This window comes from Paroedura picta, chromosome 5, assembly GCF_049243985.1.
Source record: "Paroedura picta isolate Pp20150507F chromosome 5, Ppicta_v3.0, whole genome shotgun sequence".
NCBI classification, from domain to species: Eukaryota; Metazoa; Chordata; class Lepidosauria; order Squamata; family Gekkonidae; genus Paroedura; species Paroedura picta.
The window spans coordinates 68,339,947-68,363,912 of record NC_135373.1 but is presented as its reverse complement, the minus strand read 5'-3'; the positions used below and the strand labels follow the sequence as shown (position 1 = coordinate 68,363,912).

At 41.1% G+C, this 23,966-nt stretch overlaps 1 protein-coding gene across 6 annotated transcripts in view; it reads left to right on the top strand.

Annotated features, from left to right (window-relative positions):
- Positions 1-23,966, top strand: part of CPED1 (cadherin like and PC-esterase domain containing 1) — a 126,968-nt gene that overhangs the window by 15,865 nt on the left and 87,137 nt on the right. For 4 of the 6 annotated variants that reach the window (XR_013231138.1, XM_077338396.1, XM_077338395.1 and 1 more), the window contains 3 exons: positions 2,380-2,557; positions 19,227-19,333; positions 21,298-21,373. Coding sequence is in view for 5 of the 6 variants with exons in the window: in XM_077338396.1 (XP_077194511.1) it covers positions 2,380-2,557; positions 19,227-19,333; positions 21,298-21,373 (361 nt within the window). In the remaining variant the exon portion in view is untranslated. The remainder of the gene's footprint in view (positions 1-2,379; positions 2,558-19,226; positions 19,334-21,297; positions 21,374-23,966) is intronic. The other 2 variants (XM_077338397.1, XM_077338398.1) reach the window with 1 other exon arrangement.

Sequence of the window (23,966 nt, the reverse complement as noted above, 5' to 3'; positions counted from 1 at the left end):
TAAAACCCAAGATACTGTTCAACTCTGTGAAATATATGTCTAGAGAAACATCTGCAGCTTTTGCTTAAATTCAAATATAGAGATGGATTTTCTACAGAAATTCACTGCTCAAGGATTGCTTTATCCTAGCCTCACCACATAGCCAGAATTTCTCCACATTTTTAGACTTAATAAAGCTAGCTCCTTAAATGACATTTAAACTCAAGTGAGGAGCAGTGGTGAGTGAGGTTTTGGAACCAAACACTGTCAGGCAGTGGCCCCCATCATTGTGTACCGGCTTCAACCTCTGTACACTCACATTGGACTTTAATGATGATGAATGAGGATCATAAAACTTTCTGCAGGCTCAAATATATGCTAATAATATTGGTAATAAAATAACTAGGTTCACTGGAGGAACACGAGGAGATGACAAATAATGTTATTAGGAGGAAGAGACAGGGAGGGGTGGCCAGAATTATGATTTGGTCACAGATCAGTGACTGATGGGGGGAGGGCACAACAGTGTTTCATGTATTGCTTGGGGATGCATAAGAAACCAATGAGCAGGACCATATGGCTTTTTGGATGGTTATCAGTGGCCACCATGGACTACTTACAGCATTGGCCCATCATGCACTTGTACAGTTCTGATCCAGCTGCATCTCAGGAAGTATGCTCCAGTTCACTGCACCACTGGTAGTAAATCCACAAAAAAAGAGAAACTTGGCAGGAAGTTCTGGTAACCCTGAAGATTGATTGAGATTAATAGTAATAGGGAAGGAAGAATAAGGAAGAGGATACTGGATGAAAGGGTAAAAGAGGACAGAGGGAGATATAGAAAGAAGGGGTATTCTGAGGTAAACTAGTACTTCCTCTCTCACTATTAGACTATAAATACAACAAGGACAGGGAGAGGTTGAATTACAAGACTATGTAATATAACCCCTGTGAGATGATCACTTCCTATTTACTCCCATTCTTGTGCTTGACTGCTGGACTATTTCACATCTTGCCTTATTTGTTTGTTCGGTACATTACATTCAATAAAATATGAAGCAAATATTTTAACAGGTGTCCCTTGTATTGACTGCAGCCAGGGAAAGATGCATGTTTTCTATTAAAACCAGAGAGGCATCAGCCATTCATCAAAGATCTAGCTCAGCTATGTGTCTCCCTCCTGCAAAGAATCTCACACTTGAGCCAAGTGTAACATAAGGCTACTTCCTGAGAGTGCAGGAAAGACCGCTGTGGGAGTCACTTTATAGCTGGATACCAGACTCATCAACAACTGGAAGCATTTTCAGTGGCATTTGTTTGCACTGAAACATCTGCCACTCTGCTTTTAGCAGACACCCATTGGAAGGCCTAGAATGGCTTGTTGACATAATAATTCCTGTAAGCATTCCAACCATAAATCTGGCAGATGTGAAGTTTGTCTATCCGCTTTTTACTTTTTCAACTTAAAGAAAAAGACTATGGCAACTTAAAGAAAAAGACTATGTCTGTCCTAATGTAAGTTTGTGCACATGAACACATACTCAGATTTCAACTTGCATGAACAGAAGCAGGAACATATGTTGGTAGCTCTGATAATATAAAGTAGCAGCTGCATTTACAGAAAGAATTCAGCATAGCACAGTCTCTCCTAATGATCAACTGGTGTGCAGAAATCATGGACCTACTCTAGTCTAGAACTCTTCACTAAGCGAGAAGTTATTTCTAAAAATATTTTAGGCCATAATCTTATGACTTCTTTTCATCCTGTAAATAATATTTCACTTGTTTTCATGAGTAGATGGTTTGTCGGTCTTAATCAGGTATGCTCTATATATGCAAGAAACCAGGGGGGAAAAAATGGAAGCCATCAGTTTTTTGTTTGTTTTTTTTAAACCAAGCAATAATTGATTACCTTGACTTGGATAGCTCAGGCTAGCTTAATCACATCAAATCTTGGCAGCTAAGCAGGGCTGGCCCTGATTACTTGGTAGGCCACCAAAGATCAGGGCTGCTACCAGGAGTCAAGCAATGGCAAACCACCTCTAAGGCCCTTTTGGCCCCTGCAGCAGGCTAAGGGGATGCAGAAGAATCCACGTTCCCTTAGCATGGACCATCAGGGGCCCAATCCACACCAGGCCTGGGAGGCCTGATGCACTGCTGTACTGACACTGCCCTGGCCTTTTCTGCGCATGCAGAATTGGCCTAAGTGAGCTTTGACTCTCAAAATGTATACTCCCTAAATGTTGTTGGTCTCTAAGGTGCTATGGTTCTACTGCAGACCAACGCACCTACCCTCTTAAGAAATATTTTATTTATTTTTAGACTTCTACTCCACCAAACCCCAAAAGGGCTCAGGGCGGCTGAGAATATGGGAATGTGATCTTGTCTCTTCTCTTTTAGATTGAGGATGCCATTTCTAAGTTCATCAGAAATCAGACAAGAACCGCAATAATTTACATCCCATCTTCCAACAGTAAACAAGATCTTCAGTTATATCAACATATTCTTACACAACACAGCTTTGCAATTACAATTATTGAAGGCTGGAAACTGAATGGACAGAAAAACCTCCACTCGGGTGAGAAAACTCAATTACATACCAATTTTTTAATGTAACAATGCAATCCTAAGGAAAGCTACACTTGTCGCAATCCATTTACTTCAGTGGACATAGAAAGATGTAACTCTGTGTTTCATCCTGGCCACAGGGTAGAGATGGTGTTGGTTGCCCTGTTGGATGTCCTCCATTGCCAGCTGGATCGAGGCGGTTCTGCTCTGCTTCTTCTATTAGATATGCTGGCCACGTTTGACATGGTCGACCATGAACTGCTAGCACACTGCCTCGCTGGGACGGGGATAAGGGGCACAGCTCTCAGCTGGTTATGCTCCTTCCTCCACAACCAGACCCAGGGCGTAGAAGTTGGGGAGGAGTTATAGGGCCCTTATTGGCTCCCGTGCGGGGTTCCTCAGGGCTCGGTGCTCTCCCCCACGTTGTTTACCATCTTTATGTGCCCTCTGGCCCAGCTGGTAAGGAGTTTTGGGCTGGGGTGCCATCAGTATGCTGATGACACCCAGCTCTATCTCCTCATGGACGGCCACCCGGACTCCCTCCTGGATCCATTTGCCAAATGTTTCAAAGCGGTAGCTGAATGGCTCAAGCAGAGTCGCCTGAAACTCAACCCTTCTAAGATGGAGGTCCTGTGGTTTGGCCGTAGGGGAGCAGGATAGGAAGCGCGCTTACCCTCCCTGGCAGGGACGCAACTTAAAATTGCGCCTCAGGCCAGGAATTTGAGGGTGACTATTGATACCTCCTTAACACTTGAGGCTCAGGTCAAGAAGGTAGCCAGCCAGGCTTTTCTCCATCTGCGCCAAGCTTGGGTACTAGCGCCCTACCTGTCATCTGAACACCTGGCCATAGTGATCCATGAGACAGTCACCTCTTGAATAGATTTCTGTAACCCGCTCTTGCACTTGATCTGGAAGCTTCAACTGGTACAGAATGGACCTCCTAGGGTCCTCACTGGTACTAGGGTCCTCACTTGGAGGGCCCATATCCAGCCTGTGCTGAGGCAGCTGCATTGGTTGCCGGTTATTTTCCAGATCCGATTCAAAGTTTTAGTTTTCACCTTTAAGGCCTTACGTGGTCTGGACCCGGTGTATCTGAGGGACCGCCTATTGCCCTATGTCCCCCAAAGGGCCTTACGATCTGCAGGTACAAACTTACTGGTCATCCCCAGCCCCAGAGAAGCGGACCTGGCCTCAACCCGGACCGGGGCCTTTTCGGTCCTGGCCCCGACCTGGTGGAATGAGCTCCCAGAGGAACTATGAGCCTTGTGGGAGCTCTCAGTGTTCCTCAGGGCCTGCGAAACGGAGCTCTTCCGCCAGGTCACGGGGTGAGGCCGGTCCGCATGGAAGATCTGGCTCCCCTTACAGTGGCAGTAGCATACTCCATCTGGCACCCTCTGTCCTCCCTTCCCCTCAAGTGGGTTACTAAGGGGTAGAGTAGATATGACCTGAGGTTTTACCACATCTTGTTCTATTGTCTGGGGATTTATGTATGATATGTTTATGTTTTATTGTATGTTTTTATTGGGGTTTTATATGTCTGCAATAAATCTAAATAATAATAATAATAATAATAGTTTCAAATGGGTAGCCATGTCAGTTTGAAGTGGCACAATAAAATCAGAGTCCAGTAGCACCTTTAAGATCAACAAAGATTTATTCAGGGTGTGAGCTGTTAAGTTATTAACAGCTCACAGTTATTATTATTCAGTTATTCAGTTATTATCAAGTTACGATTTGATCTGCCTCAAGCAGCTTTGGAGAGACAGTATACACTATAAAACAATGTGGCTTAGAGTTGCTTCTTACAGTTTTTATTTTATGTTTTAGCCATTTCCTTTGTTGAGGGTTACCAATCTTCAGGTAAGGCCTAGAAGACTTCTGGATTTTGGAAAAGATCTGATAAGTGGTATCTGGGATCCTAACTCAAGGATTACAGTTATGTGTGGGAAACATGTATATATAGAGGCATGGACTGGCTTCTCCAGTCAGATGGGGGGGGGAAATTAAATCGGAGTTGGACTCTGTTCCATGCAGGTGATTTAAAGGTGCTTCTGTCTTTAATGTAAAAAATGAGATTAAGCCAAGTTCTTCAGCTCCGTTGATAATTGCCTCACTGTTCTTATCATTAATTATGTATCTTCAGTTTCCATGGTGGCTGTTAAAGTCACCAGTGTACACAGAAGGACAAGGATAGATTGATAAGACATGTGCTAACCAGCAGAAGGCTTGTAAATACCAGCAACATGTACTTCCCTAACTTTAATTATGATTGTGTGGATGCCATTATGTGTTGGTCAATTCCATCTCCATTTTTCTTTATTATTATATAAAGCATTTACAGAGAAATTGAGAAGAAAAAGTGACCAGCTGATATGGTTTGCCATCTCTTTTAACATAGATATTCAGTTCCCATCACATATTTTTCCTAATCTAGAAGTTTTTACCATTTTTCTTAGTCAAGTGATTGTTAATACATATGAGAGTATGATCTGTTATAAGAATACATTCTGTTATTATCTTAAATGATATTAGGTCAGACTCCATAAATTGTCCCTGACCCAAGAATTACTACTGCCGTCTTGTTAATGCCTATGAAGTATGGTTTGTCATCCTCTTTTAGCATACATATTGACATACAAATTCAATTCCCATCGCATATTAATCCTGATCTAGGAGTTATTACCATCTTTCTTAGCAAAGTAGTTGTTGATACATATGAGGGTATAATCTATTATAAGGATATATTCTATTATTGTCTTAGATGATATAAAGTCAGTTCCCTTCATATATTGGTCCTGTCCTGCTGTCTTTCCCACAGGAAGCCAGGAGAATACTCCATTGTTCAACTCATCCTTCAGGTGGTCGCAGAAAATGAAATTGTGTTTTTTTCCATAGTAGAGTGTTTCTGATTGTCCTTCTGTCTGGGCCAAAGAAATCTCTTACTTGATTCTTGCTTGCAGTCGCCTTTGAGTAGACTCTGAATCCTTTATCAATCTGGATCTCTTCCTCTGGTCGCACAGGAATATCTCCTGATAGCTTCCTGGTTGCTGTCGCTTTTGAATAGACTCTTTTTATTTTGCTGATCCAAATCATTTCCTGCTCTGAGTAGACTTCCAGGTTTTCGGTACTTTCCTTCCTTGAATCTATTTTCCCAGGTTCTTCAAAAGTACTTTGGGTTTTTACATCTCTGGCACTCTCTCCCTCCAGTTGATTAACTTCCAGACATTGAGGTTTCGTTTGATTTATTGTTAGCTGAGCTACGTCATCAGCTGGTCTCTCCGGACCATGGGCTCCATCCAAAAGCTCCCCCTTAGTCCCACGGATTTCCTTTTCCAGCTTATTGACTGCTTTCAGTATCTTTGAGTTTCCTTTGCATAACAAATGGAAAAGCTGTGCCTTAGTTATTTCTTCCATAGTTCTAGGCAGTCACAGACTATAAACAGAAAGTCTCGTGAGGTCTCGCGGGAGCACGAGCGATCCCAAATTATCAGTTTGTCGATCTCCGTATCAAATCAAATTCCCCCACTGAACTTTCACCGACAAATCTTCAAAGCTCTCTCTTTGTTTGGTTAGTGGGTATAATTAGCTGGGAGTCTCTCACTTGACGAAAGAGGGAATTCGCTTGTGAATTGGTTGAGGGGGGGGGAGGGAAAAGCTTGTGGGAGAAGAAAGAGAAAAGCCAGAAAGCTTTCAATCCTTACTGTTGTGGGCTTCAGCTTCTGTCAACGCTGCTGTCAATCTGGTAAAAGATGGTCTGGGAAGAGTGTAAGGTCAGCTGGTCGTTTCAAGCTTGTAAAGTTGTTTGCGACAAGGACGCCATCGTGACCTTGAGCACAGGCCGCTATTAATCCGGGGAGTTCGGTCCCCCTACCTCCCCACGGATCTGTAGGACCCTCAGGATGCCGTTCCCGGTTCCTGGGGCGACCGGCGAGCAGATTTGCGTATCTGCTCAGGTCAGCCAGGTGCAGAAGCTCCTGACCCTCGGCATGGCTTAAGAGCTGAACAGAAGTCCAGCTTTTTTATGGCGCCATCTTCAGTCGACTCCATCTCCATTTTTCAATATTGCTTTGGGGCATAAGCCACTATGCTGATGATGGTATGTGATGCTAATAACTTTGTATCCTATGATGTTTGGTCTGTGGTGGGGTTAGAGTTGCTAGCTCTGAGTTGGGAAATACCTGGAGACTTTGAGGGTGGAGCTGGGGATGGGCAGGATTTGAGGTGGAGACAGACCTCAATTGAGTATAATGCTCCAAAGCAACCATTTTCTCCAGGGGGACTGATCTCTGTTGCTTAGATATGAGCTATAAAATTGGGGGGGTTCCCAGGTCCCACTTGGGTAATGACATCCCTAAGTGGGCTTGATTTTCATTATGAAGATAAAGTTTTTTGAACAAGAATGAAATCTATTTTATTGGCCAGTAAGTGTCATGAAAAGTACTGGCATTTAGACTTGTTTCTATCCTCAATGTTCATTTGACAGATTCAGATGCAGTCTCCTATACTCCTTGTCAAGTAGTCCTGAGAAGTACTATTTGATTAGTTGATTGTTTCCATGTGTGTAGTGTAGCCAGGAGATTCTATGACTGTCTTTCAGTTCTAGTTCTTTAGAGTTATCCAGGGTGCACCATGAGGTGAGAGAAAATTGACCCCATTGGCTTGAAAAGATCAGGTTAGACATGCTTGCCATGTGAAGAAATGTTTGGTACATTCATTTCTTCACTAAGTCATGCTTCTTTGCTGGTTGTTTGTTCCAGTTCTCTATCAACTTTGACTGAATGCGTGAAGGTATTATTGTTATTGCTTTTATATTATTTTATGCCTGTAAGATAAGCCCCCTCCTGTAACTAGGAAGAAATATAGCTCGGGTTATTTAGATTTTTTCTATGTGCTTTGGAAACTTGAACTCATGTACTCATATTTGTAATTTGTATCAGAAAATTTCAAGAGATGCCATTTTAAAGCAAAAATTCTGCTGCTAATTCTACTCCATTTGAAGTGTTTGGTGGCTTGATCCAATTCCTAGTTTTTTAAAATATTTTTTTCAAATAAATTTAAGTAACTAGCTTACATGCTAAGTTTATTACCTTCCTTGAAAACATATGGAGAAACATTGTTTATCCCTTTGCTAAGCTACATTTTTGTATGTTTTTGAAACTATAATATGTGATGTATTAGTTTCTGAAGACATACAGTTTATGTAGTGTCATAAAATTTTTCTAGTAGAACTATTCTAAATTATAAAAATATGCTCCTTGGAGGCAGTTCTTAAAAGGTTTAGGCAATATAGACTAATACATATAAAATGAAAATGGTCAGATAAACAAAACAAGAATTGCTTGTCCTTGCCATATATAATTTAGTAGCCGTCAAGTAATTTTCCCCCCAAACAGTTTCAAGTTCATGTTCCTTCACATGTTAAGATGGATACTGTAAAGAGTTGTAGAAAACTGGCTCTGAACCAATAATTGAGGCTAATGGCATAAATGGAAAAAATGAAGCATTACTTACCCTCTCTCCTGTTCCTGAATTCTTACTAGTTTTAAAACAAATTACTTTCCCATGTAGCTTTTTACTTCATGGACTAATCCTAAAGGCCTCTTGTTAATCCTAAATAGGTGATCATAAGTAGGTTTACTCACAATCCCACTCAGTAGGACCACCTCCCATGAAAATAGTCTGTATATGAACAATTAAGGGAGTAAGTCTAAGCAGACCTACTCAGAACTAAGTCCATGTTATTCAGTAGGGCTTGCTACCAGGAAAGCTTATGCAAGTCTGCTCATATGTAAGTCCTGTGTCATCCAATGGGGCTTAGTCTAAGAAAATGTCTTTAGAATTACCCTGTAAAATAGGAACTCACTTCTGCTATGGAACATACTAGAAGAAGAAGAGTTGGTTCTTATATGCCGCTTTCCCTACCCGAAGGAGGCTCAAAGCGGCTTACAATTGCCTTCCCATTCCTCTCCCCACAACAGACACCCTGTGGGGTGGGTGAGGCTGAGAGAGCCCTGATATCACTGCTCGGTCACTGCACTAAACTATGTGTTTCCATGCTCATGCTGCTCAGATAGTAGGAGGTGCGTGGTTAGTATCCATTCACATTGTGCTAGTGAATGCACAGCTGAGACAGGGCTATGCTCAGTGGCAGAGTATTTGCTTGGCATACAGAAGGTACCAGGTTCAATTCTAGACATTGCCAGTTCAAATGATCAGGAAGCAGGTGATATGAAAGATCTTTATTGAAGTCCCTGGAAAACAGCTGACAGTCAGTTTAGACAATACAGACTTTCATAGAAGAATGTTGTGGTTCAGTAGAAAACAGGGTATGTGTTCAGCTTCCATAAATGAAAAAGTAAAAGCTGTGTAGTCCCTTGAACAAATGAGTGATAAGCAAATAAGTTTGAATGGTTGTAACAGTTGTTGGCATTTGGCAAAATATGTTGATGATGATGTTAGCTATTCAGTCTGACTCTTGGCAATCCTATGGGTCAACTGTTGCCACCTTTTTTGATCTTGCACTGCTTCTTTTAGTTGTATGATGCTTTGGCCAGTGTCTATTTTCTTCATACCTAGCCATCGTTTTTTTGTTAGCCTGGTTTCCTTTTACCACTGACCTAGTTTAATTGCTGTCTTCATTGAGTTACAGGAATACTAACCCTTTACGCACCGGGATCTTTGTTGCAAATTGGTCACTGAATGAAAAATCGCCATTTAAAGTAGTGGAATTCGTCGTTATGCATACCTGCCTTTGTGGTGGAATCCAGTTGCGTTTTGTAGCGTTTCCCACAGGCTTCCGGTCTCGGCAGAAATCGCTAGAAAGGAAGCGCTATTGCCGAGCTGTCCCGCCCCTGGCCGTCAAGCAGCCAATGGGCAGCCGTTAGCATGCTCCCAAACAGCCCCTTTCCCTTTAAGAAAGGTTTAAAAAAAAAAACAGACCCATAGCAACGAATCTGGGTAGATTCGTTGCAACGGAGAGACCCATCCAGCTGCCTGGTGTGTTTGAGCTGTCGTTTGATCGTTTGATCGTTGCCACGCTGCCTCTGAGTGAAAAAAAAAAATCCCCCCCCCCTCTCACGGGCCCAATTTTCGGCTGAATGAATGTGTAAAAATTAATGGGAAAATACATCAGCAAACGGGCTTTTCTGTGGTTTGTGCTTAGTGACTAAAGGGGAAGGACTGAAGCCAGGGAAGCCTCTAAACAGAAAGAGGCTTGCTGGTGCGTTTATCCCCGCTCGCTCGGAGAAAAAAAAATGGCGATCGCTTCGCCGGAAGATCAGAGAAGAGAGGCAGGGGGAGGGACTTTGTAGAAATCGCAACAATGTTAACACACAGGTCTTTTTCGCTAGTGTTGCAGATTGGTTGCAGGAGTGTATCGCTTTCCGGAGGGTGAATCCACTTTTGGGGATTTCCCTGAAAGCGCTACAAGGAAGCGCTTTTTGCAGATTGGTTTCAGGTGTGTGGCAGATTGTCGATGACGTCGTGCGTTATGGCAAATCAATAGCATTTTCAATTAGCAACCATTGTGCGATTTTGAAGGCGTGCAAAAAGCCCCTAAGCTGTGTTACTACACTACCACTACAATGTTACTACAGCAATCTGCCAATCTCAACAATCTGATGAAGCAACCTATGACTCTCGAAAGCTTATAGCCTGGAAATCTCTAGAGCTTTCAGTTGCTACTAGACTCAACTCTTGCAGTACTTCAGTAGAATCAACAACTCCTAGATTTCAGATTATTTTTCTTCTCTTCCTACCCAATTTTTTTGTTTCCCTCTTTCTCCACCATAACCTCCCCTTTCTTTTTTCTCACAACATTATGTACATATAATATATATGATTCAATAAACCTTCCTCTTTTTAAGAACAAAGACTTGTATGCCTGTATATGGATGGTACAGAAATTAATGTAGGAAGTCAACAGGCATCATAAATTCCCCATATAATTCTTGCCCAGAAATGTTACTATAGTCTTTTGCAGATGGAACAGAGGAAAGAAGCAGGTCCAGTCATTTTAGGGGTGGGGAGACCACAGAAATTATAGTAGGTCACAGACTAAACATGTATTAGCAAAGTCACTACTTTCCAAAGCAATATAGCTGCCACTGGCAGTCTTCAAGCAAAGGTTGAATACACACTTTTCTTGGATGCTTTAGGATGCTTAGGGCTGATCCTGCGTTAAGCAGGGGGTTGGACTAGATGGCCTGTATGGCCCCTTCCAACTCTATGATTCTATGATTCACTATGAGCTACGGCAACACAACTGATTTTTTTAAACTGATTTTTCTCCATATTCTATTAAGGTTGTGCAACTAACACAACTAACATCAAGACCATTTCTGCATGAGTAATTTGCCCCCCTGCCCAGTCTCTCATTGTTTGCAGGTTTTAATTGCTACAGGACCACAAAGCAACATGCCTGTGTATCAGTGGAAATAAAATGTGCTATCATGTTCTCTTCAGCATGCACAGTAATATTGGGAGTGGACAGCAACCCTATCTAAAACACATTCATGAACAAGGAAAGAGGAGGGGGGGTCACGTGATGAAGCAGACCTCTCCCTATTAACATGGCTTATGTGTTTTGTATTTTTAATCTTTATTGTGAACACAAAGTCATCAGGGACCAAATACCATGGCCAGCCTATCAAAAATCTACTTGAACATAAACTGAGACAATTATACAAAGAATCCTGAAAAGAAATCTTGAAAAAATGTTTTATTGTTGTGGCGTGATCCTGTAGCAATACGCAAGTATATTTTTAAAAATTAATTTTGGGACTCGAGGCAAAGGATGTTTGAGTCCCCAAAACCACCACTGCGAGGGGATTGGTGGCTTGCATTGATTGACAACCCGAGGAGCAGGGTGGAAACCTGCATGTTGTCTATGCTTTCATCTTCTCTGCTGCTTTGTTGGGAAGTGGGGAGCTGCAACGAGACACTGGGATAACACAGGCGGAGTCTGCAGTCAGGAAGTGGCCAAACATGAGGTTTACCATCATGCATTTGCAAGCAGGAAGTGGCATGCATTGTCTGTTTCCATGCAGAAATGGTCCAAGTTATTTTATCAGGACACATTTCCTCTATTACTTTAAGAATGTGGTTTTTAACAAGTTCACCTTCAGTGAATTTTCTACCACTCTCAGCAATACATATAGCAACAAGATAGTTGGCTCTCACAGTAGGCAGATTCTCCTCAACAGGCTTTCTGAAATTATTTTGCAGCAAAACCATTGATTTTTGAGTGACTTTATCTTATTCATGTGCATCATTTCTTGATATATTGAGTATTTCTTATGACAGGATTCAAAGTGCTTTTCAATATTGTATCCCTTTAGTACTGAGACAGTTTCAAGACATTTCAGGCAAACTGGTTTATCCTTGTTTAAAGCAAAGAAACACTCAGCTCTCCATTTGTCATTAAAGAAACATTAAAGATCTGTTATTAAAGATCTGCTCATCTGCAATTTTTCATTTTTTGAAACAGCACTTTCTTTTGCATATACCTTTTTACAGATTTTTTTTAGCAGAGTAGCAGTTTCAAAATTTCAATATATTCCTTGAATAAATAAGATATGAGAATTATAGTTTTAGGGGGTCTAACTTTTCCCTTTCCTATCTACCCCACTCTAGCTGCTATTGGCTGGGGTTTTTATTATTATTATTATTATTATTATTATTATTATTATTATTATTATTATTATTATTATTATTATTATTATTGAAACCATGGTCAAGAAGACAATAGTCTAAAAATGTGGGCTGTCCAAAAAAGGGCAGGCAGGGAGAAAGAACAAATGAAAAGACAGCCTCCTACCTGGAGCGGAAGATATTAAATTAGCATCAAATTATATGCAAGGTGCACATACACATTCCTGCCTGCCAGCCAAGCCTCAATCAAGAGAAGCAAAACAGCAGCTTGGGGGAGAGAAACTTGGCTGGAGGAAGATGTGAGAAAGGGAATTCTGTAAGTTTCCCTGTTACTCCTTCTTTCTCAACTCAATGGGCCACTGACTGGCTACTGCAATCACAGCCAGAAAACTATCTATCCTTGTTGAATGCAAGTTGTACACATGTTCCTTCATGGGAGGGGGGGGGGAGGAATAACTATTGCAAATGAAAATAAAAGCAAAAGGGAAAAAATTCTAATGCATTCAGTAAACATCTGGTTACCATTTTCTGACATAACAACCCACCTTTTTAAGTGAATGAAAGATATTTAGAAAAATAAATAAGACACTGGGTCTTTTGTTCTTTTCATTACTGGAGGGTAAAGGAAATATCTTGAATTGAAGGGGGTCACAAGAAGCTCAGCTTTTATAAATACAAAAGTTTGGGAAAACCTAAGTAAACCTAAGTAAACTGAATTCAGTGTAAACAATCAAACAGAGTTAAGGTTAAATAAACATGGCTGAGGACCCATTGATGCTAATATAAGCACAAAGGTTCTTGGAACATTACTAAATTTGTTTTTAATCACTTTAAAAGAAACATACTAACAATCACGATTTTAAAGTATCATGGAATAAATAAGTTAAAATGTTACATTTCAACCTATTTCTCTTAAATGTAGACTGAAAGCACCACACATATACACAGAACGTTAATTTCTCAATTTGAAACATATGTTGCATGTATTAATTTTTGCTTGGAAAGCAAAATAGATATTTCCGTTGCATTTTTTTTTAGTTCTGGCTTTCAGCAAATATTTCCATTTAAGCCTACATTTGTAGACATGTGATCATTTTGATTTTTTAAAAAAATAGTTTCACATTACTAGTAAATTTAGTTGAGAATTTTTGAGATTGTCTGTTTGGATTTTCTCTGAAAAAATATGTGAGACTTCTGTATGACAGAGAAACAGAGAAGGAACAGGGGAATTGGGTTCAAAGTAAAATGAAAAGTGTAAAGAGTTTTATAGCATTAAAATCCAATGTTTTTAGAAGTTACACTAAAGACATTTCTCTGAAATAAGTTTACGGGTCTAAATCCTATAATTAATCTTTCTTTCTTTCCCTTCCTGAAGGAGAACCAGGGATCTTTTCATTTCATATATTTACAACATACATTTAAAAAGCTTCATTGGCCCCTGAACATGCAGAAAAGCCAAAAAAAAAAAATTGGCATGGGTCACTGAATCATCCTGACAATTTCAACGTTCACTTTAAAGTTTCTAGCCCTTTTGGATAGAAAGGTTTTGTGAGCTAGAGATGGTTCTGCAGATATGTGTCTTAATCTATTTGATTTATTTTCTGTTAGGGAAAATTATGGGCCATTCTGCACCCGATAAATATAGAGAAATGCTCACCTTATGCAGATGCCATATTTTTGGCGTTTTGCACAACATTGCCAACATCCAGCATGCAAGCAGTAAACTGGTAGCTACATCCTTCATTTTAAAGTGCTAGCTGGGAAATCACATAAAGTGGATTCCCCCAGCTAAAAAGCATGAGCTACAGGAGAACAACCAGCAAGCCACATGCTAAGGAAATGTCTGGAGCTGAAGTAACGCTATCTCCGCCTCCAGTTCCCACCCCTGCACCTGCCTCCTTCTCCCTTCTCTCAGAGATGTTTTTCTTTTAAGCCAGCTGCATGGAGAAATGAATAGGCATTCAATTGGGCAGACAAAGCAACCCCCCCCCAGTTAAAATACAAAAGTATGCCTCTTTAAAATCCCCCCCCAAAAAAAAATCAGGAATGAGATTAATTTTTTAAATATTCAAGGCTCATGATTCCATAAGGGGTGGCATTGTAATGGAGAAGTTTTACTTTTAAAAAATTAGCTGGCATTGCAGGCCCTTTAAAACTTTGTGAAAGGTGATTGGCTGTTTGATTGACAGGTGGGAAAGAGGCCCATGTAAAGTGTTTTGCTCTCTTCTGCCATTTCAAGAAGCATGAGAAGGTGGCAGATGAAAGTGAGAGAGCCAGAAGGTGAGGAATGGCTGAGGCACGATAATTTTTAGTGTTACGCCATTTTGCTGGCGTAACACTATTTTTTTTCAATGTGTGAAAATGCCCTATGAATAGTATTTGGTTGTACAAACTTTTGTGCAAGCTAGCAGAGGGGTTAATAATGTCAATGTACATCTGAATGCACATCCTTTTGAAAGCAAAGATCAACATTTGTATTTGAATGCACAGTCCAATTCTCATTCAATTTAAACCTGTAATGATATAAGTTTGTATGAATATCTGACATGAAAGGATGGAAAATGCCATGGAAACTCCATGGGTTTCCCATAGCTTACCAATGTCTTCTGAAACATCTGAAAAGCTCTGCAAGAATGGTCAGAGATGGGGCTTCAAAATCTCATACATTATTAGTAGGACCAAGATCAAGATGGGCAGATGTGTTTGTCTGTAGCAGTACAAAAGAGCAAGAGGCCTGTAGCACCTCAAAACGGGTAGTCAACCTGTGGTCCTCCAGAGGTTCATGGACTACATTTTCCATGATCCCCTGTCAGCAAATGCTGGCAGAGGCTCATGGGAATTGTAGTCCATGTACATCTGAAGGACCACAGGTTGACTACCCCTGCCTTAAAAGATCAACTAATTTTGTGGCAGGATATGAGTTTTTGTTCATCACTGAGCTGTTTTCTACTGCTAGTAGGATCAAATTAATTGAAAAAATAGTGTCCCAAACGAAGAAGGTGCCAAATTACTACAGGGAACAGCTTTTCTTAGAATGTGTGTGTGTTTTGCCATCAAGTCACAGCTGATTTACGGTGACCCCATGGGGTTTTCATGATAAGAGATGTTCAGAGGTGGTTTTCAATTGCCTGCCTCCGTGTCACAACCCTTGGCTTTCCTTGGAGGTCTCCCATCAAAATATTAGCCAGGGCCAACCTTGCTTGGTGTCATGCCACTGCCGATGCCTCCTGGGACCTCTGAGACATTGCCACAGCAACCAGAAGCACATGCATTCCTGACACATGCATTCAGCATTTAGGAAACTGGCCTTGGAATGTCAATATGATGATCACATTCTACACACCCTTTGGTTTCATCCAAAGTACCAGGACTCAAGACCTAGAAAAAACATTGTGAAGTGCTTGGAGTTCTGTGATCTGTTTGCTCTGACGTGGTATGGTATGTTTGTCTTTAAAGAAGGGTTGACATGTATTTTCCCTTCATTGTGAAAGTTATTCATAGTGTCTTACAAGTAAAGTTTGCCATTTATTTGTTTTTGAAAATTTCTTCTTAGTCCCTTATGTGAAGAAACATCAGAATATTTTCAATTTAACATTGTTTGTTGTCTGATAACCTGATTCAGAAACCAATTAAATCCAAAGTATCCAGTTTGAATACTATGATTCCATTCCACTAATGGCAGAGCGTTTCTCCAAGGCAGAGAGCTTTCTGCCTGCAGAACATGGCCTCTTCAGCCTACAACGTGAGACCACTCCATCAGAGGAGGTCTCCACTACTGGCAGAACAGACTCACAGTAATTTCAATGGGAATATTATGGCATAAACCAAGTTGTGGATTAGGTTGGTAACCACTTCAAGTCTATTTCCCTTTAGACCCAGAATATTAAATGCATATTAAATGTTTCAGAATATTAAATGCAGAGGGAGTTTTGAATGTCAGTGAAGAACAGATGGCACGAATCAGCTATTTTATCCATGGTCAGTTGTACAAAAATATTTCATTCTTAAGACGTAGTCTTCACAAGACATGCAGTTTACTAAACCAGAAGCTGTGCAAATGGCTTGCATGGAGCTGTGCTCACAGCTGGCACAGATCTGCTAATAACTAATCATTAAAAAGAACTTCTTCATCTCCTTAGAAGATTGCTGTCATAAATAGAAACAGCCCTGCACAGTCTCTTCATCATAGCAATAACCAAATTGTTGGTGTGATTCCCAGAATTTTGTTTCTAGCCATGGTTATCGAGTGACCTGAAAAAACAAAAGCCCAGTCTGCTGGATCAAATAAAGATTTCCATAATATGAGGGCAGCCATTGGTGGTAAAAATCTGTAAGGCTTTCAAGGCAAGAGATGAATAGAGGAGGTCGGTCTCCCATCCAAGTACTAACCAGGGCTTAGCTTTTGAGATCTGATGAGATTGGGCTACCCTGAGACAGGCAGGTCAGGGCAGGTAAATATTATAACCATCTAATATGCACGTGGCATTGCTATGAAAGACACTGCCCAGGGCTGCCTGAACAGTTGGCTATTGATCAGTTTACTTATCATGCTTTTACCAGCCTTCTTCATGGCCAGTTGCCTGGAGGCTGTGGTGAATTGGCTCAAGTGGAGTTGGCTGAATCTGAATCCACCTAAGGCAAAGGTCCCCTGACTGGCTTGGTGGGCTCCAGGTGAGCCAGTGCAACTCCTGGCTCTTGGTGGAGTCCAACAAACAACTTTGGCTACTGTCAAGAGCCTGGGTGTGACACTGGACGCTTCTCTGTCAGTGGAGATCCAGGTCACAAATGTTGCCTGCATTTTGTCATCTTTGCCAAGCACAACAACTAGCAGGTATAAATATCTAAATAAATAAATAGATAACCTTGATAGAAGTGGGTTTCAGATAACCAATGATTTGAACTCTGGTCTGATTCATGCACCACTGTGCCTCAGTATCTGTAACTGTTGGAAGTTTTTCAAGGTTGCTGGCAAAAGCATATTTCATGAAATCTGTTCCCTGATTTCATATTTTTAAAAACCTATTTTGTACAGCAACTTCTTCAAAGAAGCTCTTTCTCAGACTTCAGATATTAAGGCAATGCCCAGGATTGTTTTCAGGCCAGTCCACCCTGCTGGTTCTCTCCTTTGCTGTCTCCATTAGCAAAATATTATCTCCCACTTCAAAAGCTCTTCAGATGAAAGAAGGTTTGTCATTCTATGGCAACAAATTCTTTGTCCGTCTTAATGCCCATTCAAGGCATTCCAAGTGGTTAGTCTGGAGAGCAAAATATATCAGAATAAAGTAATCCTATTATCATCTGCTATCTAGGTAAAAGTTTTCATCTACATAAGAGTCTAACAAGACTCTGCATAGATGTTGGTTTGGTTTTTTCTCACTTTTTCTATGTATTTTTGGGACTACAATGTCACATCATTCCCCCCCCCAAAAAAAAAACTGCTTCAGAGTCAAGCTTCACTCCACATGCACAATGATCCATTGTTTTTTCCCCCCCACTGCCTCCTGATATCCAGAACAGCCACCTTCACTGTATCCATGACCTTCTCAACACCTCACCCCCTCCACCTCTCGCTAACCCCCTTGCTAATACAAGGTATAACCAATTGGCATTGTTTTTCCATGCTCTTGTATTACAAGGCTGCACTTTTTGGAGAAGGATGTTGTATCCTACTGAAATCTTTGGAAGAGGGGGGATAGTATGCCTGGTGTTCCCTCCACTTGATCAGGCAACTGTTAGTAAGAAATAGAGAATCTATAGGGCTGAAGAGATTTCCCCCTTTATTACCAAACCTTTTCTGTAGTGTTTTAAACATGCCTGAATATAGCTGTCCATCGGCCCCTTTCTCCTCACACACTACATTTAATTTTTTTTTAATCCAAGTAAGAAGACAAGCAATAGAGCACTAGCAGAAATCCAGCCCTCTTGATCAGGCAACTTATTAGAGAGCAACAGAGATCACAGAAATTGGTTGAAGGGGGCAAAGAGTTTCCCTTTTTTCAAATGTTTTCTGTTTGTCTGAAAGACATTTGGGAGCCGAAGGATTGGCATGTCTGGTTATACTCTGGGATACTGTTTATAAATATACTGCTTAATTTGTATAGCAAGCTGTCAAGAGTTGAAAAGAACAATAGGAAACAGACCCTACAGACAACTATTATTACAGGATGGGTGTGAGAGAGGTAAAGATTCAGCTGCTGTGCAGTGCACAGCCACAAGTCCTGCTTTGCTCAGTCTAACTGCAGCTCTGGCCTTTAACAAGAAAAAGATGGGGCTGAACCAGCCACCTGTCTGTGGACCCAAGGGCCTGTCAAAAGAATGCATTTTCTAACCCATGGGACCCCCTGGGCTGCAGTTGTTTGGATTTTTTTTGTGGTTTTGTCTAGTGCCATATCATGCTTCCCACTGAAAATAAATACTAATTGTTACTCTGAGTCTCTGAGAAAGGAACAGTCACAGTAATCGTTGGATTGAGAATCAAGGAAAGTTCTAGCTATGCTAGTTCTAAAAAGGTGAAATTTTGAGATAGCTCCCTAGAGGCTGAGTGAGAAATTGCCTCTCCTGTCCCATAGACACAGACAGCGTTACTATGAGGACTGCATTGTAAAAGAAATAAACCTCTCTTTGACTGGCTGACTCTGTGTTAAACTTGGTAGCTTTTGTTTTTGAAATTAGTGCAGGTTCATTGCATGGTATCTAGGTGTAGAACATTCAAAATACACCAGCACTTTGGATATCAGAATAATTTCCCGTTATTTTTCCCATGAATGAAAGACTCTTAAGAGTATAGATTTCTAACTGTAGTTCTCATCATGTCTCAGGAAGTGTGCGTGCACATGAAAGCTTACACCTTGAATAAATCTTGGTGCTGCTGGACTCTAATTTTGTTCTGCTGCTTCAGACCAACCCGGCTAGCTGCTTGAATCTGTAGTTTTCATTGTTACTTAAATATTTTGCTTTCAGGAATGGCTCAATCCAATAATGTCTTCATTCTTGTGTTTCTCTTTCTTTAAAAAAAAAAACAACAACAGGTGAATTAAACCCCTGGAACCTTATGATTTGCTTATCTTCCAGCAAAGCTGACTATGAAAACTGCTTAAGTGCACTGGACTTGCATCAAACAGCATTATTTCAGAAGGTATGCTTCCCAAAGATTATGGTTGTTGGCATTCCTTTAAAGCAAGAGTTTTCAATTTTATTAGAGCTGCAGATGCTTTTGGATTTTTGAACACAGTTGTGGGCTACACAACAAAATGGCCACCAGTTGGTCTGAGGCCAATAAAAAATGCAAGGAAGTTTCACATTGGATGCAACTGTTTCCAAGGAGGTGCTCCTTGCAGACAGAAAACGAATACCTTCTGGGGTCTTCTGAAGTCTCTCCAACTCCTCTGAAGTAGAGAAAAACCAGAACTGGCTCTTTGCTTGGAGAAAGAATCAAGTGGGGGCCAGGAAACACATTGGAAAGTACCATGTTAGTAACCATTATTGCTAAAAAACTTCACTGTTACTTTTAAAAAATAGATTTTTAAATTTAGATATTTGTTTTATAGCTCTACCATTTACACTGTTCAATACCAACATTAACATAGATCATATTTCCTGCTTATTATTGTTGTTTTGTTGTTGTTGTTGTTGTTGTTATTATTATTATTATATTTAGATTTCTAGCCCACCACTAGAAATCACTTTGTGAGTCGCTTTGTTGTTACGTTAAGTGAATCTCTGTAATTCATGCTGCCCACAACTGGAATTCAGTTTTCACACATTGCAGGAAAATATAAAATTCCAAAGAAATGGACACAAATGTCTCATTGACTGAAGAATGCTTGGCATTAATACAAAACAAAGTGTAGAACATACACTCAGCATTTTAAAAGGGAATACCAGTTTTTCTTGGTGTTAAATGGGAGTGGTATCTTTCCCTGAACAGACTTGGCTTAACGATTTATTTATTTTAATATTTATGCCCTCTTATAGCCATCTTTCCTAGACTTAAAAAAGACTTAGCAAGTCAACATCTACACCCATGAAGGACAAATGACAGCCAGTGGCATTTTTGACTGAATGCTGAGAGGCAGGGGACAGTGAGAGAGAGAGAGAGACAGAGACAGAGAGATAGACTGTTAATTTCAAACTCCTAGTCAGTTCTATCACCTTTTCCCATTTTAAGCTTTAGAAAGTATATTTCTGTTAGACCAGTGGCCCCCAACCCCCGGTCCGGAGACCAGTACCAGTCCACGGATCAGTCGGTACCAGGCTGCGGCTCCTCCTCATCCTCCTCCCCGGTTGCTGCCTCAGGGGCTGCCCTGCCACTCTGCCACCGGCTCACCTTTGGTGCTCTCCAGTGGCCACCATGGCTGGGGCTCCCCCTCATTGTGGCACTGCGCAGCTGTTGCTGGCAGTGCCCCCCAGTGGGCAGTGGGAAGTCGGGGGCGCCAGCAGGAAAGTAAGTGGAGCAGGGGCTCAGGTGGTGGCGGTGGCTGCGACTTCCCTCGGCAAAAGACTACCCCCCCCGGGTCTCAAATTGTCAAACGTTGACCGGTCCCCAGTGATAAAAAGGTTGGGGGCCAATGTGTTAGACTACACAAGATTCAAAAACATGTGATGACTGTCCTGCAGGAGGCATCAGAGCAGATGTTGATTTAGCAGTTAGAATAGGAACTTCCTGATATCTTTCAAATTATCTCCTCTTTTCTGCCCCTTCGAGCCTACTCCCTACCTGCTTGCCTCTGTAACAGACAGAATGACTACAGACAACAGACTTCTCTCTAAATAAAGTTGTTTCTCTCTTCACAATAGAACGACATTGCCTTAGCATCATATGACATGGCAATAATAGTTGTCGAGAGGGGCGGGGTATAAGTTTAACAACAACAACAATAATCATAGGTTCACAAAACCAGATCACCATAAACATAATGATGGAACAGGACTGGAGACTATTTCCTTACTGTGTGAGTAGTTAATTTCTCGGTCCATATTGCAGATAATGTTGCTAGCCCTTCACAAAGAACACCAGGATATATTCTTAGCACAGGCTGAATAAAAACTGATGCTAAATTTAAGGGAGAAAATGTCCACAATTTTTCTCATTATTTTCAGGTGAATGTTCTCCCCCAAATAGAACATTTCCTTTGCAGAAGTGAAGGTCTATGCCAGATAGTGAAAACATTTCCAGGTAAAAATTTTGATTTTCTTTAACAAATTGCTTCATGTTTGGCTTCTTTATACAACTGAATAAAAATGCTGAAATGTGAGTCTGTCTTACAGATTGTAGGCTATGGGGAAAGAATGAAAGCAATATGATGGTTTATTTTCCTGACTAATTTAACATGGCCTATTTTTGCTGGAGAAGACTCTTGCGAGTCCCTTGGACTGCAAGGCGAACAAACCGGTCAGTCCTAGAGGAGATCAGCCCTGACTGCTCTTTAGAAGGCCAGTTCCTGAAGATGAAACTCAAATATTTTGGCCACCTCATGAGAACGAAGGACTCCCTGGAGAAGAGCCTAATGCTGGGAGCGATCGAGGGCAAAAGAAGAAGGGGACGACAGAGAATGAGGTGGCTGGATGGAGTCACTGAAGCAGTCGGTGCAAACTTAAATGGACTCCAGGGAATGGTAGAGGACAGGAAGGCCTGGAGGATCATTGTCCATGGGGTCGCGATGGGTCGGACACGACTTCGCACATAACAACAACAAATTTCTGCTTTTGTATTATGCAATTAAACTAGTATGGAGGGGACAGAAGGTGAACAATTGGATGGCTTTTAATGCAATTTTCTTTATTTTTTCTTTCTTTATTTGATTTCTATACCACCCTTCCATATGGCTCAGGGCGGTTTACATACAACAACATGGGGGCTACATGGAACTAATTAATATATAACATAAACAAATACAACAACAACAATCTAAATAGCACAATTTCAGTGATCTTAAATAACAATATAATAAGAACAGGAACGTAGCTAAGGCCCTTAGAAAGTCAGATTGGTTCAGGCCATGGAGGGGATGTCTGAGGTGGACCTGTGGCCTCCATGGAAAGGGGGGCAATGAGGGTTACCCTTCTGGTGGGGTGGGATACTGTTAGATGCACTCCATCCTGGTTGGGTAGGTGTGCTTCCTCGCTTGGTACCTTCTTGTACAGCCACAGGACCTCCATATTTGAAGGGTTGAGCTTCAGACAACTCTGCTTGAGCCATTTTGTCACTTCTTCGAGGCATCTGGTTAAGGATTCTGGGGGGGGGGGGGAAATTGGGGTGGTCATCCATCAGGAGGAAGAACGGGGTGTCATCTGCATATTGGTGGCAACCCAGCCCAAACCTCCATACCAGCTGAGCAAGAGGGTGCATGAAGATGTTAAATAAAATAGAAGAGAGAGGACTACTTCCTGTGGGACTCCAAATGTGAGCTGATGACATTTGAATACTCTCTCTCCTATTTCAACCCTCTTCTTAAATTTCTTAGAAACAAGAGAATAATTTAATTTAAGGCATAACTTAATAGGTATTAGCACAGAACAATTATTTATTTTCAGCCTGTGTTGGAGTCAACCCAGAAACATCTGAAATAATAACAACAACAACATCTCTAAAAATGAAGTCACATACTATGTTATCTCTCCTGATGTCAACTTTAACTGCAAAAAACTGCAAAAAACAGTTGGGGCTAATGATATGGACTAATGATATGGATCTATAGTGGGGAATTCACTGTTGTTGTTTTTTTAATGGGCCTGGACTTAGTGTTGCCAACCTCTAGGTAGTCACTGGAAATTTCCAGTTAATATTCCAATAAGATTCCAGTTAAGATTCCAATAAAATCAGAGTCCAGTAGCACCTTTAAGACTAAGAACTGACCATCGTAGGAATATATTAGCAAAAGTTAATGTAACAGCTAATGTAACAGGATTAACTTTTGCTTATATATTCCTACTGTTATGATGGTCAGTTCTTAGTCTGACGAAGAGTGCTTGCACTCAAAAGCTCACGCCTTGAATAAATCTTTGTTGGTCTTAAAGTTGCTACTAGACTCTGATTTTATTATGCTACTTCAGAGCAACACAGCTACTCATTTGATCTCTAGGTGACAGTGATCATTTCACCTGGTGAAAATGGCTGCATTGGAAGGTGGTTTCTACAGCATTATGTCCCCATTTATTGATTTATTTTTAGGCTGCTCCTCCCTGTACAGCAGGCTATCTCTTCCCCAAACTCTGCCCCCATCAGACTCCATCCCTAAAACCTGCAACCCAGAGCTGGAAACTCTACCTGGACTATTCAAGTATACCTACCTGTTGCCCCCAGAGGAACAGTAATGATGCAGAATTACTCCTCTTCCTTTTTCAGTGTCATGGTCTAGACTAGGGGTAGTCAAACTGCGGCCCTCCAGATGTCCATGGACTACAATTCCCAGAAGCCCCTGCCAGCATTCGCTGGCAGGGGCTCCTGGGAATTGTAGTCCATGGACATCTGGAGGGCCATAGTTTGACTACCTCTGGTCTAGACCCATCTCATGTCTCCAGTTGCCTTTTCCAGCTGAATGACGTGTGGAGGATCTAGTTGTGGATTCCTATCATCATGGATACTCATAGCTAGATAATAGGATAGCGGTCTTTCTTCCAGACAGAACCTCTGCACTGCACAGTAGCCTTTCTCCACACTGCATATTGATATCATTTGCTAACAGATTAACAGTGTAATCTTAATTAGAATTACACTCCTCAATGAATTTAGAATTTTATAACTGTTAATGATTGCCCTGAAAAGGTGC